General features: G+C 40.5%; 1 protein-coding gene across 3 annotated transcripts in view; it reads left to right on the top strand.

Annotated features, from left to right (window-relative positions):
- Nucleotides 1-15,760, top strand: part of LOC110256399 (uncharacterized) — a 138,235-nt gene extending 122,475 nt beyond the window's left edge. The window contains exons 4-7 of one of the 3 annotated variants that reach the window (XR_002337851.2): nt 1,045-1,199; nt 1,818-1,963; nt 9,102-9,187; nt 10,405-10,544. Coding sequence is in view for 2 of the 3 variants with exons in the window: in XM_084990754.1 (XP_084846880.1) it covers nt 9,102-9,187; nt 10,405-10,477 (159 nt within the window). In the remaining variant the exon portion in view is untranslated. Of the gene's footprint in view, nt 1-1,044; nt 1,200-1,817; nt 1,964-9,101; nt 9,188-10,404; nt 10,687-13,461 lie in introns of those variants that run through there. The other 2 variants (XM_084990754.1, XM_084990755.1) reach the window with 2 other exon arrangements.
- Nucleotides 15,761-16,292: the final 532 nt, after the last annotated feature.

Consider the following 16,292-nt stretch of genomic DNA (forward strand, 5'->3'; position numbering starts at 1 on the left):
TTTTGTCACCTTGAAGATATTTGAAGACAGGCCCCCTTGGTTTTGAGGTCCAACATCTTCTTCGGGAAAATGTGCATACCAACCATTTGGTTGCCTTTGCAGCACCTGTACTTTCATGTCCTGGAGCAGTGGAAATCATCTGACTAGGAACCATGAGGTTGCGGGTTCGATCCCTGGCCTCTCTCAGTGGGTTAAGGATCCAGAGTTGCTGTGAACTGTGGTGTAGTTCGCAGATTTGGCTCGGATCCTGCGTTGCTGTGGCTGTGGTGTAGGCTGGCAGCGGTAGCTCTGATGAGACCCCTAGCCTGGGAACCTCCATATGCTGGGGTGTGGCTCTCAAAAGACAAAAGCCAGAAAGAAAAAAAAAAGAAAGAAATTTCGCAACATTTTTGGAACCTAAAAGATAATCAAATCATGACTGATAATTCATATAGAATTAAACTTGATAGCAGGTCTAAGTTCCATTTTCTAAAGCCACACAATTTAGGGGCTAATGTTTTTCAAATCCTGGGGGAGTGATTTGCAGACTTCAGTGGCTTTGATTGTTTAACTTGGTCCTAAAATTTATAACTCTTTACTACAGTCTTGCAAAGACTCATCATGCTGCCTAGGAAACGAGACCTCTCCTGGCTGAAAGATAGTTATCCAGTAAACACTTTTTATTTCAGCTTTTTATTCTGATAATTGTTCTAATATGGTGTAGAAAGATTGCTTATTTTGGTAATGAATATGTTATTTTTTTTTTCCTTTGGTGATTCATTATCTTTTGGCATCTCAACTTTCTCCTTCTGAATGCCAGTTGCCAGTGAACAAGGCTATAGATAAGGAAAACATAGTTTTTTTTAGATGAATGTGTGTGCTGATACCAGAAGATTCCTTTGAGAAAAAGTTCCTCATGAAATCCCCTCTGATAAAAGTGTGTACACATGTATCACTCTTCTTTCTTCTAAAAGGAGAATAAAACAAGAGCATTCTAAAAATAATAGCCAATTAGGAATTCTGATTAGTCTATTTTACATTTATGACTTTTCTTGTAATCCACAGCATTCGTCTGGTTTTCATGACTCTAATGTCCCAACTGACTGTGTCTAAGAAGCAAAAGACGTGACTTAGAAAGCTTTCCGTATTCCTACACCAAGAAAGGTTACAGAATTTGCCAAGTTCTGAGCTTGACACGGCCTTCTTTTCCTGACAATCAGGTACTTCTTAAGAACGCATATAATAATCTGAAGTCTTAGTTTGATCAAATAAAAAATGTAAAATAGTCCTCCCCCCCCCTTTTTTTTCTTTTTTATGCTTTTTAGGGTTGTACCTGCAGCATATGGAAGTTCCCAGGGCCAGGGGTCAAATGGAAGCTGCAGCTTTTGGCCTATGCCAGAGCCACAGCAATGCCAGATCTGAGCTCATCTGCTACCTACACCACAGCTCACGGCAACGCCGGATCCTTAACCCACTGTGCGGAGCCCGGGGTCAAACCCACATCCTCGTTGATACTAGTCGGGTTTGTTTCCGCTGAAACACAAGGGGAATTCCAAAATTAGTCCTATTTATTTTCAGATAATTTTCTTAAGCCTTTACAGTGCCAAAATAAAAGCTATTACCACCAGAAGTCAGAAGCCACATGGAATGAATTTGTTCCAATGGGCTGAAACATTTCTTTTAATCTCTGACACACCCTTGTGATGAGGCAAACATGAAGATGAGAAGCAAACTTAAGTCTACTGACAAATATAGAAAATGTTTTGCGTACCGAATGAGTGTGTCCATGTTTTTCTGTTTCCATCTGGATCCTTTTCAGTGTGATTGCTTATTTTTAGGTTGGCATTTTAGAAGGAAGATGAAATGGCTTCAGGAAATGATGTGAAAGGTTAAGAAGATGGATGAGAAATATAAGTCAAGAGCTGTCACGAAGGAAAATGCGGCCTCACAGTGCTGTGTTCAATGTATTTCTTAGAAAAACTAGGTATCTATATTTCTGCTAAATCTGTATCCTTGAACCCTGTAATCTAGAGTAGCTATGCCATGGTGTAAAGGATCGTAAGAGAAAAATGTGGAACTCCAAGTCACATAAACGTAGAGGGAGGCAGTGTAACCAAATAACCAAGGGCAAACAGGTCCCAAACAAGTGGACACTATTTCAAACACAAAACCTTGGAATCCAGGAGGAAGATGGAGGTATGAACTAGAAAAAGGGGGCAATGTGGTTATGTGACATTGAACCCAAACAGTCCACCCAAACTGAATTATAGGATCTTCAAAACAGGCTTGAGGAAAGGAGCCCTGAGAAGCTGAGTAAATATTAGCTGTTTTCCTAACATTTAGTCTAGAAAGCTTTGTATTCTGGTGATGCCTTTTGAAATCAGTCCCAGTGTAGTTGTTGTTGTCAGTTCTGGCTGGTCTGTAATTGTGCCATCAGATGGGCTCAGGACAGACGAGGGCAGGGAGCACCTCCCCCGCTGCTCAGATGGCCGTGCTTGTCTCTGATCTGGCCAGTTCTGCCTGATCTGACTCCCGATTATAGGTTCCCCTTGGGATTCCCTCCGGACTTCTGAACTGGCTTTGGAATTGGTTCACCTTTCGCTGACTCTGGGCTCTCTGTCAAGACCTCAGCTCATATTCATCCTTAAAACCTTCCACTACGGACTGAATTGGTGACTCTCTAAGGCCCTCCCAGTCCCAGCCTGGCTCTAGTCTGCAAAGGAGCCTCATCTCTGTGGAGCACCCTTGCCCCTGGCGAAAGAGAAGACCAGCAGGAGTTGTAATTTTCACTTTCTAAGGATGTGGCCTTTCACACAATGGGCCTTCTCCTTCCTTGCCAGCACTTCCCTCAGAAGTTGGTCCTATAATCTGATCTGCCATTAACTGACATGACCTTTCTGCTCTGACACACAAGGAAGATGGTCCAAGGTCTACCAGAGGTCTCTTCCCTTTCCTTACCCTTCCCTCCTTCCTTCCTTCCTTCCTTCCTTCCTTCCTTCCTTCCTTCCTTCCTTCCTACCTTCCTTTCCTCCTTCCCAAGCCTTTTCTGGGCTTCTGCTAGGAGCCAAGCACTGTGCTAAGTGCTAGGATCATAAAGACACTGTCCCCACCCTCTGTAAAGTCACGTTCCCATGCCTTCTGCTTTGAAGAAAAAAAGACCAATCAAGACTACTTGTTTGTAGGAGTTCCCGTGGTGGCACAGTGATTAACGAATCCAACTAGGAACGATGAGGTTGCGGGTTAGGTCCCTGGCCTTGCTCAGTGGGTTAAGGATCTGGCATTGCCGTGAGCTGTGGTGTAGGTTGCAGACATAGGGCTCGGATCCTGAGTTGCTGTGGCTGTGGTATAGGCCGGTGGTTACAGCTCTGATTAGACCCCTAGCCTGGGAACTTCCATATGCCGTGAGTGTGACCCTAGAAAAGGCAAAAAGACGAAAAAATAAAAAAAGACTACTTGTTTATAGACTTGTTCACCATTTTGGGGTTTTTGCCTTGGTTTAAAATGAGGAGGAAGAGGAATTCATTTGTTCTTTGCCCCAGACTGGCTACTTAAGTAAAGGCATTTAAAAAGAGCTTTGGGGGGGAAACTGTCTTAGCTTTAACTTCACCAGCCCAACCTGCAATCTCCAGAAGAGTTATTTTTTAAATCACCATTATGCATGTTTGTAAACTTTTTTATTTTGAAATCATGATAGAGCACAAGAATTCACAAAACTGGCTCCTAGAGTCTCTTGAATCCAACTTCTCCCAATGGTGACATCTTATACGTCTTTGGAACAATATTAAAATCAGGAAACAGACATTAGGTAGACTATAGACTTCGAGTTTTCAGCAGTTTTTACATGCCCTCATCATGTGCATAAACATGTCTATTTCTACGCAGTTTGACCCCACATAAATTGTATATAACCACCAGAACAGTCAGGAATCATAACAGTTCCATCACAAAGATACTCCCATGGGCTGCCTCTTAGGGTCACATCTCCCTGACCCCCTCTGGCCCCTGACAACCACAAATCTGCTCTACATCTCTATAGCTTTTTTTTTTTTTTTAATTCTGCTGGAGTATAGTTGACTTACCCTATCGTATTGTAATTTGAGAACAATTACAAACGTAACCTTTGCAGATCGCTTTACACATCACCTTTGCACATCACTAAGACAACAGCCTTCAGATCTTTCAAGTTGTTACATGTACCATATATTTGTTCCTTCTCATTGCTGAGCAGTATGCATTGCAGGGAGATACCAGAGTTCCTTTAGCCATTCAGCCAATGAAGGACATTTGTATTGTTTCCAGATTTTTTTTTTTTTTACTGATTTGAATAAAGCTACTGTGAATGTTCCTGTAGTTTTTGTGTAAACGTAAGTTTTCATTTTTCTGGCTTAAATGCCCAAGAGTGCAATTAGTATATATGGTAACTATATGTTTAGTTTTAAGAGAAATTTCTTGTTTGTTGCTTTAAAAAAACAAGCTTTATTGAGGCATAATTGACGAACCATAAACTGTATGTATTGAAAGTGTGGGATTTTAGGCAGTTCCCTTCATGGCACAGTGGAAATGAATCCAACTAGTATCCATGAGGATTCGGGTTTGATCCCTGGCCTTGCTCGGTGGCTCGGGGATCCTGTTGCTGTGAGCTGTGGAGGCCAGCAGCTGTAGCTCCGATTCAACCCCTAGCTTGGGAACTTTCATATGTTGTGGGTGCGGCCCTAAAAAAAAAGGAAGTGTGGGATTTTATGTTTTGACAAAAGTATATAAACTGAAACCATCACCACAATAAAGATAATAAATGTATATTTTTACCCTCCAAAAGTTTACTCATGACCTTTGATAATCCCTCCCTCCTGCCCTACCTGCCCCTTCAACCCATCCCACAGCAACCACTGATCTGCTTCCTGTCATGATGGGTTAGTTTTCATTTTCTAGAATTTTATATAAATGAGATCATGCTTTTTTCGGGAGATGTCTGGCTTCCTTCACTAAGCATGATTATTTTGATATTCATCCATGTGTAGCAATAATTAACTCATTTTTATTATCAAGTAGTAGTCTGTTCCATGAATACACCTGAATTTCTTTATCCATCCCTCTTTTGATAAAAATTTGGGGGGTTTATAGTTTTGGACATTATAAGCAAAGCTTTTATAAACAATGATGTGCAAAGTCTATGTACAGATATGTGTCTTTATTTCTCTAGTGTAAAATGCCCAATGGTTGGGTTATGTGTTAGAAGTGTATTTAACTTCTTAGGAAACTGCTAAACTGTTTTCCAAAGTTGTCATATCAGTTTTGCTTCCCCCTGCAACTGCACAAGAGCCCCACTAGTTCTATATCTTTGCCAAAACTTGGTTTAATCAGTGTTTTTAATTGTAGACATTTGAGTAGGCGTGTATGGTTTTAAATCCCATTTCCCTAATGACTACTGATTTTGAGCATGTTTTTGTGTGCTTATTTGTCATCTATATATCTTCTGTGGTGAAATGTCTATTCCAATATTTGCCCTTTTTAAATTGGGGTGTTTCTTTTCTCTTTATTAAGTTTTAAGAGTTTCCCAATCATCCATCCAATTAAAAGTTCTCCCCCACTCTGTCTTTATATTTTTATTGACAATTAAACTTTGGGTTTTTTTTTTTTCCTTTCTTTCTTTCTTTCTTTTTTGCTTTTTACGGCTGCACCTGAGGCATATGGAGGTTCCATGGCTAGGGTTCGAATTGGAGCTACAGCTACCAGCCTACACCACAGTCACAGCAACGTGGGATCCAAGCTTCATCTGTGACCTACACCACAGCTCATGGCAATGTCGGATCCTTAACCCATTGAGCAAGGCTAGGGATTGAACCTGCAACCTCATGGTTACCAGTTGGATTTGTTTCCACTGTGGCACAGTGGAAACTCCTGAGCTTCTGTTATTTAAAGCCAGATTGTCCTAACTAATTTTGACCTCAGTTTGTGAAGTGAAGAGAAACAGGGTTGTGAAAACCCAGGAGATGAGGTAGCAGTAGGTCTTGGCAAAAGGTGAGGTCAAAGAGATGTCTTCCCGAGGAGCTACCTGTGGGAAAGTTTATCCCTGTCTACTCCATCTGCTTTCTTGATCTCTCTCTCTCTCTCTCTCTCTCTCTCTCTCTTTTTTTTTTTTTTGTTTCCATCTCAGAATTATTCTTGTTATATCCAGCCTCAGCTCCCCAGGCTTCTTTTTCCTCATGCTCTGTAATATTTTATCAGAGAGAAAAATTATTTATCAGAGAAAAAAATATTTATTTTACCGGGTGCCTGAAGCTGTGCTAGGGCTTCTAGGGGAAACTGATGAAAAGGCCACCATCTATGCCTTCAAAGGGCTCTTAGTTCAATACTGGTGACAGGGATGTACACAAATGCTTTGCAAAGCAGACAGTGAGAAGTTCAATAATAGAGGAACAAGCAACAGATGTGAGACCAGAGAAGAGAATCATCCTTTTGGGTTTAGAGGAGGGTGGTGAGGGGTGCAGAGATATTGAAGATTTTCCAGAGGAGATGGTAGGTGAGCTAGGCTTTGACACAAAGTGGATCAGGTTTTTAACAAGAGGAGAGAAGGCAAAGGGGGTATTTCAGCAGAGGGAACAGTGAGTGAAGATATAGAATGAGAGCCTGCCCAGGGAACATTGGTTTGTTTGCTTGAAATTTAAAAATTTGTAGGAAGGAGTTCCCGTTATGGCTCAGTGGTTAATGAACCCAACTAGTATCCACGAGGATGCAGGTTCAATCCCTGGCCTCGCTCCATGAGTTAAAGGATCTGGTGTTGCTGTGAGCTGTGGTATGGGTCGCAGATGTGGCTCTGATCCCATGTTTGCCGCGGTTGCGGCATAGGCCAGCAGCAGCTACAGCTCCGATGAGACCCCTAAGCCTGGGAACCTCCATATGCCATAGGTGCAGCCTTAAAAAAAGACCAAAAAAATTAAAATAAAATTATAGGAAGAACTAGGGGTGGGGGGGGTGGCTCTGGCTGGAAAGTTACTCGGAGGACTGATGATAGAGCACCTAGAATGTCCAGCAAAGGAGCCATGGAGGTCTCTAAACGGGGCTTTAACCCTTCAGTCATCTCTCCTCTCTGTGTCTTCAAGCTCACTCAAATGAAAATAATATATGTAGACTTTAAAATAGTATTTCATCTGCTCTTTTTCTTTAACATTAAAGATATTATCATTTCATGCAATTTTTTCTTAAGGTTTTCTTCGAATGCTAAATGAATACATGTAATGTGTAGAAACTTGAAAAAAAATATTCTAAGTATGATGACAGCTAGAAACTGACCATATCCTTTCTCTCAGAGATCACTTCTGCATACTGAAATCCTTCTTGTAAGTTTCACAGAGAAAAGCCCCCCATCTACGGCTTTTATCCTCATTGTTATATTTTCTGAGCTTTTAGCTAGTGTCCTCGAGTCAAGAGAATGAATGCTTCTGTGGCCCTTGATCTGAATCTCTCTTGGGGTTTAGCTTTTCTGCCCTGTATTTAGTTCTTGGTGGATGTATTCCTCCTAGGTTGTGAATTTCTTGAGCTGTAGATCCCTGTCTCACTTTGTCTTCTCCCTGCTGCTACCCCAAGATCTAACCCAGTGTCTCCTTCGGTAGAAGGAGGGCTGAATGGATGTTTTAATTTTATTATACAGGTTATTGTTTTTCCAAATTCTTTGGAGCTCTGGGGCTCAGCAAAAGGGCCTCAGGTTCACCAGGTGGGATCTAAGGGGCTTTCCAGAGGGCAGGACTCTGCCAGCCCCACCCCTCTTCGACCCTATCACTTCCACCTTTTTTTTTTTTTTATATATAATGATTTTTATTTGTTCCGTTATAACTGGTTTACAGTGTTCTGTCAATTTTCTGCTGTACAGCAAGGTAACCCATTCACACATACATGTATACTTTTTTTTTTTCTGACATTATCATGCTCCATCATAAGTGACTTTTATCTGTGTTATGTAGTTGGGCTCCACTTCAGATTCTATTTTTTTAGAAGATATTCTGCTGTTAAAAAGGAAAAGGGTTTTTTTTTTGGGGGGGGGATGCTTTTTAGGGCCGAGCCTGCAGCATATGGAGATTCCCAGGTTAGGGGTCTAATCGGAGCTGCAGCCACTGGCCTACGCCAGGGCAACAGCAACGTGGGATCTGAGCCGCATCTGCAACATACACCACAGCTCACAGCAACACCGGATCCTTAACTCACTGAGTGAGGCCAGGGAGTGAACCCACGTGCTCATGGACACTAGTCAGGTCTGTAAACCACTGAGCCACAATGGGAGCTGCCCCCCCCCCAAAAAAAAGAAAAGTTTTAAAGCTACTGATGTAGATACAGATTTGCTGATGTAATTCCTTGAAAAGAGGGGGGAAAAGAGAAATGCATCTTAGTCCAATTTATACTATATTAGATATAAATCATTCAACCACTTTCAGACTAGAATCTCCAAAGATGGGAACGAGGGCTACAACATAGCAGTGATGCAAGGGCTAACTAGTGACTGAAGGTGAGTTAGATGTCCCAGGATCATCCTAAGACATTAGGGGCTCCCTGCTAATAAATGCCAGTATGTTTATGAGGAAAGCACTATTGTGTCCTCCCAACCCATTCCATCATGTCTTTATATTCTTGGAGGAACTAACAAATTGCTAGTGGTAACAAATATCTTTTAGTCATTCATAAAATTTTTAACAAAGGGGTGGAGGCAGTTTAAAAGACTCTGAGAGTTTATCAGGTTTGTGCGTGCATCAGAATTTCTTGAGGCAGAGAATCTGGGCTTTTTTCCTCAACACCCGAATGGGAAAGGTTACAGGTCAGTAAGAATGGTAATAATGCCCCGTAGACTTCTGAGTGAATAGGACTCTGGCCAAGTCACTTAAACATGTCTGAACATGAGTTTTCTCATCTGTAACCTGTACCCTGTCCCAGTTACCAGCAACAGATATAGTGTAAGTTATGGAGGGTAATTGAGATGAAAGTGCTTTGCGAACCTCAAGGTGCCATATAAATTTAAGGCGCTGTTGCCATTGCTTCTGTGTGAGCAGAATTGTCCTGTTCTGGATCTTCCTCTGACAGAAGCCAGTGTCGATCCTCCTTACTTATGCTCCTCCTTCTCTCTCTTTTTGCCTTAGACTCCAGGGATTCCGCCCACTCCTGAACAGATTCACCTGACATATGAAGAAGCAGGAAAACATAACCTATACCAGGAGAAAAACCAGTAAGTCGAGACAAAGTCACAAATGACAGAGGATATAATTAGCAGACGGGACTTTAAAATAGCTAATACCAGAATGCTCAAGGATTTAATGGAAAATGAATATCATATAGAGGGAAATGACAGATATACTAAAGAACCCAATGGAACTTGGAGTTGGAAAATATAATATCTGAAATGGTTATGATTTTATTCGATTAACAGCAGATTAGGAGTTCCCTTGTGGTTCAACAGGTTAAGGACCTGACATTGTCACTGCTGTGTTATGGGTTTGACCCCTGGCCTGGAAACATTCATGTGTTTTGGGTATAGTCAAAAGAAAAAACAATATCATATTAGGCACTGCAAAATAAGGGTCCATAACTTAGAAACATAGAAATGCAAAACTTCTAAACTGAACCACAGAGAGAAAAAAAGAGAGGGGGGAAAAAACCCGAACCAGGTCTTAATACCAAGCTGTTAAACATGCTTGTAATTAGAGTGCCAGAAGGGAAAGCAGAAAATCATTGAAGAAAGAATGGCTAAGTATATCTCAAATTCGACAAAAACTGTAAGCCCACAGATAGAAGCAGCTCAACAAACCACAAGACAGAATAAACACAAATTAAACTGCCCTAGACGATTTTGTAATCAAATTTCTAAAACCAGTGATCATCTACTAGAGCAGCCTTTTAATTATGTATTTTAATCGGCCAGTACCAGAGAAAGCTATTTTCACTCTTACCTTGTTCTACACCGGCCCCTTCCAAGTACCCTCTTCCCCAGGATAAAACAGGAATAGTATTATCTAGGTCCTCATCACTAGCAATGAGTTGTATCAAGTGATTAGCACATGCCAGGCACTCACATCATGTCATCTAATGGTCACCATAACCTAACGCGATGCAAGTTGTTATTGTCCATTTTGTCAGTGAAGAAATGAAAGCACAGAGAGGTTAACTTGTGCTGTGAGCCCAGGTTCAAATCCAAGCAGGCTGACCTCAGGGTCCACCATGGTCAGTACCACATTGTACCAGCACCATGAAGGGCATCAGGAAAAGAAGAATTACTATTTATATTTCCGTGCTAGGTATCGTCCACAAAAATGGTTTCTTACTAAATCACAGCTTTCAGCTACTTTCCCCAAACCATTATCACCTTTCCAGCTTAGAAAAAAACAAATAAACAAACAAACAACAGATCTTTAAAAAGTCTGTATTGTGTTTACCCATGATGATTAGACCTCAAGAACTGGCAAATGAATCATCTGTCATTGGAAAAACAGTGCATGAACTTGGAACCAGAAGGCACTGATTATCAGCTCTGCGACCTCAGGCAAGTCACTTCACTGGACCTCAATTTTTTCATGTGTAAGCCAGGGAACATAATAACTAACAAAAGGAATGTAACTAGAACTGGTTTGTAAACTGAAAAGTAATATGTACAAACTTGAAGGGATTTTCATGTTTTTTTAGAAGGACCATTTTATTGAAAAATAAAATTGATATTATACTAGTTGAAAATTTAAGCAGCATGATTGATCATTCACTTTGTTTCTTGTAACTGATGTTGTACACAATGCCTTTTCACTTCTGAATAAGAATTTTGATATAAAGATTTCTTTTCTTTGGGGGTAAAGTTTAAAGATACCATATAGGATCCTCAAACTACTGGCCCTTGCCCTGCTGATACAGGGTACCGGCAACAGACGCTGATACAAGACAAAAAGAAGCCTTTAGAACATGTGCCGTGACAGTATGCATCAAAACCATAAGAATTTATACCTAGCAATTCCACTTCTAAGACTTCATTGTATAAATAAGTATTTATTCAGCTAGCATCCCTTTTTAATAATGGAAAATTCGAGGATAATGTGAGAAAAAGATTGTGTATATGTATGTGTGACTGGGTCACTTTGCTGTACAGTAGAAAATTGATAGAACACTGTAAACCAACTATAATGGAAAAAATAAAAATCATTTTTTTAAAAAAGGAGGCTTTAAAAATAGAATTACCATATAATCCAGCAATTCCACATCTGGATGTATATCCCCCACAACTGAAAGCAGAATCTTGAAGAGATATTTGTACACTCACATTCACGGCAGCATTATTCACAATAGCCAAAAACTGGAGGCTACCCAAGTGTCCTCTGGCAAATGAATAAATACATAAAATGTGATGTATACATACAATGAAATATTATTCAACCTTAAAAAAGAAGGCAGTCCTAATACATGCTACAATAGGGATGAGCCTGGAACATTATGGTAAATGAAGTAAGCCAGTCATTAAAAAAAAAAAATACTGTATGATTCAACTTACAAGAGGTACCTGAGGTGTCGGACTCCCAGAGGCAGAAAGTAAAATGATTGTTGCCAGGGGTTGCGGGGAGGATGGAAGGGAGAGTCCTTGTTCAGTGGGTATAGAGTTTCAGTTTTGCAAGATGAAAGGAATTCTGGAGATTGCACAACAATTTCAGTGTACTTAATGCTACTGAACTATACATGTTAAAATGGTTATGTTATGCGTACTTTACCACCATTAATTTTTTTAAAAGGCAAGGAGGAGTTAATGGGGCATAGGGAAAGAAGTATTTCAGGCAAAAAACAAAAGCAAAAACACAATACAGGAGAGCATAATACATTCTGGGAACTACACGTGATTCCATATAGCTGGAGGGACCAGACAATACAGGACCTCATACACCATGGTTAAGAATTTGAACTTTATTTAGAAAAACAATTTGAGTGATTTGCTTAAGATGGCTTATCGAGTCGAGAGCACAATACTGACAATAGCACTCAGATCTCCCAATTCCCTCGTTCAAGGATGTATGTTTATGTGGACATATGATGTATGCTTAATGATCATCTTAAATGGGTAAATATCTTTATGAAAGGCTAATACTGCAATGTCTTATGTTTGACCCATTAGTTGAATTGCACCAAACATTTTCCAAGGTGTAAACTCATACAGATACTTACTTTTCTGTTATTATCAAGTCCCTTTGAAGCTGAAAAAAAGTAAGTTCCCTTTTTTAAAAAGAGGCTATAGGGTACTATTTTCGTGAGGAAAATGTATATGCATGGAAAATACTGGAAATACCTACAGCAAATGTTAGTAGTTATCTTTGGGGTGTGCAATTTTGGTTAACTTTGTTTTTTTTTCTTGGTGCTTTTCTGTTTTCTAATGTTTCTTAGTGAGCACAGAAACTAGAAGAAAATGTTAATGAATACAAAGTAATTCTAGGGTTCACTCCATCAGATGGCAAGTTTTTCAAGCATACCACAGTAACCATGTCAATCTATTCTTCTGAGTCCAGGAGTTAAAAGTCTCTGGGCAGGTGGGCCTGAATCTGCAGAGGGAGCTGGGAATGTGAGAGAGCAGCTGCTAACCCAGAAACGTCCCAGCCCGCTGTGCCCCCTTCTCTCCCTCCCTCCCATCTTCCCTGGGCCTTCCCTCCCTTTTTGCCTCCTGCTCAATTAGGCTGTCTTTCTAGAACTAACACCCACTTGATGAGATCACTTTCCAAGAGCATGACAGCAGGACCCTTAATTACCCTGGGAGCAGAGGATGCCGGCAGCTCCAAGGTATCTCGCCAATGAGACCATGTTAGAGACCTGAATTCAGCTCAGAATTCCCTGCCTAATGAAATGAGGTCATTTTCCAGAGGCTCAAGGGGAAAGCAAAGAAAAGGGAGGGAAATAAGATTGATGTAGAAATGTTGGAAGACGTGAGAAGCTCACGGGGGAGGAAGGAGGAACAGAGGGAAGGGTGAAGGCTAAATACCAGTCCTCGGGACAGAAGGACATAGCAACTTCATCAAGGTGCTGAAGACAGTGACTGTGAAGGTCCTTATGTTATCACTTGTACCTGGAGAGACTCAGACTCCCCTTTTCAGAAAACAGAGGAAGCTAGAATCCCAAATTGGTAGCAATAGGAAAGACTCTCACCGTGCCTCACTGGATTTCCCAGAGTTCCTTGCTGCTTTTCTCCTCCTCTTTCCAGCCTGTAAATTAGTTCCACTTTTCTTCCTTGGCTAATTTATCCTTCAGGGCTCAGCCTGGGATTTGTTTTCTCATCACATATCACATTATACTTGTTATCTATATTGACTTCCTTCATTTAACCACAAGTTCCTTGAGGGTGAGAACTTGGGTCATTTTCCCCTGTGTAACCACAGTGCCTGGAACATAATAGGTGCTGTTAAATATTGCGCTCGAATTGAAATGACCTATTGAAGAATTAAGGCTTTCTTGTTGCTAATGCTTTCACATTTCATTTCCTATTTGAAGGGGAGCAACCTTTTTACAGACAGCTGAGTTTGATGCATTGACCAACCTCTAGGACCTCCAGAGACCCAGCCTCCTTCTAAAACCACCAAAGGTGCTATCCATTGGCCCCACCCCCAAGAGCATCCTGTATCAGGCCCCTTGGACAGAAGAGGCAGCAGGACTAAAGCAATTCTCTGCTGCCAGCACTGCCTGTGGGTTGGCTAAGGTCTTTGCTATCCTATAATAAACCCCCTGATCATCACTTCTTCAGAAATCTATCTTTTATATTTAAGAAGACCATGGTTATGAATTTTAAAGTAGTCCCCTCCTTGAGTATGGGGGATTCTAGGATAGGAGCTTTCTCTGAAGAGGAGTTTCCCTCACTCACTCCTACACCGTCTTCTCTCCATGATCAAATTTAAAAGGCATTCAACAAGATTCTGTGCTCAGAGCCCAACATGCAGAACCATTTTGTTGACAAGCCAAGTGGTTCATCTTTGGAGAAGAGCTCTAATGACCCCCAGTAACTTGTTTTCCTCAAGTGATTCTAGCCTAAGAAAGGACATATCAGTAGGTTGACCTCAGAGTCAGCCTGGACTGAGCTTGACCCTAACCTGATTTGAACTTCCTGGCACCTTGGACCAGAAGAGCACCAGTCACACCCAAGTTTCCAGTATAAGGTCACAACACAAAGAAGGGATTCCAAAGCACTGATCCAAAGAGATCTTCCTGAATGCTGTATTGTTTGAGTCTTTACTCTTTCCCGATTTGTTCACAATTAACTTGCAAAGCTAAGTGTCAACAGACAGCTTCATGAAGAGATAATGAAACCTAGAGACCAATTATAAGAGTTGTATATTCTTGCAACCTTTCCTTGGAAGTTTCTCCAAATTAAGCCACTAGCTGCACTTCTTTCTGCTCCAATGCAGAGTCACCAAACTGTGGAACAAGAGTGATACACCAAACAAACTTTGCCATTTTTTTCTGGTGCTTCATTTAACTAGCTTATGCCTCAGAGTACAGCTATTACAATGACATTATCCTTCTAATGAGCAATGGTGCAATGCTTTCCTAATGATAGTACCTAAAATTATGCAGTGTTTAAAAGTCACCACGACTTTAGGGAATTCTCACTAATTTTTCTATTGCAAATATCATAGTCATATTCAAAATGAATGAATGTAATTATTTTGGTGCTTTTTTTACACTTTTAATTCTTTTAATAAATCATGGCTTCCCAAAGGAAAAGGCAGAGTTCATTAGCAAGGCTAATGAAAATGTCATTTTCAGTAAAATTTACCAGAGTATCATTCCCTGGAGCAAAATGTTTTCAGATGCTCTGTTTGCCAACTTTACTAATGAAAAACTTTGTGGTCTGGTATAGTAAATTGAGTATAATTGAGAGAGAGAGAGAGGAACAATCATCCTTAGACAAGTAATTAGATAATTTTAAAAAATGACTAAAACCTTCAGGAGTACTAAGTACTAAAGTATTTTTAAAATTAGATTAGCATGAAAAATTATTAGTAGTATTTTTTATGCTATTATGTTCATTGTGGAGGCCTTCTCTTCATTCACGTTTAACCAAGGAACTTTGAGAGGTTTGAAGTAAATTGTTTGACTGCTATAGACCATAACAATGACTCAGATTCAAATTTCCAACTCCCAAGGCTTCAGCTCAGTAGTTTCTTTCTTCCTCCCTCCCTCCCTTCCTTCCTTTCTGTCTTTCTTTTTCCATTTTTAAAGTTTTATTGAAGAATAGTTGATTTACAATGTTGTGATAATTTGCAATGTGAAACAAAGTGATTCAGTTACACATGTACACGCATATATTCTTTCTCAGTTTCTTTTCCTACATAAACCATCACAGAATATTGGGTAGAGTTTCCTGTGCTATACAGCAGGTCCCTGTTGGCCAGTCATTCTATATACCTCAGTGTGCATATGCCAAACCCAAACCTGGAGTCCATCCCGCCTGCCCCCTCAAGTAGTTTCCTTCTTAAACGAGTTTCTTCTAATTGTAGAAAAACTCAATTTATTTTAGTGGCTGGCTCATACTAACATAATACATATTAGATGAACCTCATAAATGAAGCTTTTATTGAAGTAGTAGACTAAGCAGTTATTCTGTTATCATTTTTACTCCTTACAGGAACGTTTTCTTGTCATTATGGAAACAAATAATGACCACTTGAATGAGAACAGTGGCTTTTTATTCAGGGTTTGCTATAGTGCAAGATCAGCCACTATCTCTCGTTTGGCATAGACTCAGAGGCAGGCAGAGGAATAAGAAATCTTTGTAGTTTAAAAAAAAAAAAAAGTCAGGTATGCTCTGATTGGAGGTTGTTGACACAGGAAAGCTGGAGGTGGGATAACCAGCAGGACAATTTATGTGATTGATTTGAGGAGTATGTTTGGTTTTCTCTGGTTAGTCCTAAGTTAGAGGCAAGGGCAAAATGTATGTAAGCTGGCAGTCATTAACCAAGTCCTGATCATTCTGGGCCAATTGCTGCAGAGGTTGTGGTTGGCTCCCTGGCCTGGTTGCTAAAGAGTTTGTGGATCAGAGACTATTGTCATATATAGTCTAGCCAATATCTGTGTACGTGTTCAGTCTCTCATCATAGATAGTGATCAGTTTCTTGAATTCCTTTCTCACCTCCATTTCCTTTGAAAAATCAAAATACTCCTGCAAAGGAGTTTACCAAGTTATTAAAATACACTCTTTTTTTGTGTGTGTGTGTGTGTTTTTAGGGCCACAGCCATGGCATATGGAAGTTCCCAGGTTAGGGGTTGAATTGGAGCTACAGCTGCCAACCTACGCTACAGCCACAGCAACACGGGATCTGAGCTGC

The sequence above is a fragment of the Sus scrofa genome, chromosome 13, assembly GCF_054392235.1.
Source record: "Sus scrofa isolate SSC_HxYL_T2T_F1_AM1 chromosome 13, Sscrofa_HxYL_maternal_Yorkshire_Landrace_v2.0, whole genome shotgun sequence".
NCBI classification, from domain to species: domain Eukaryota; kingdom Metazoa; phylum Chordata; class Mammalia; order Artiodactyla; family Suidae; genus Sus; species Sus scrofa.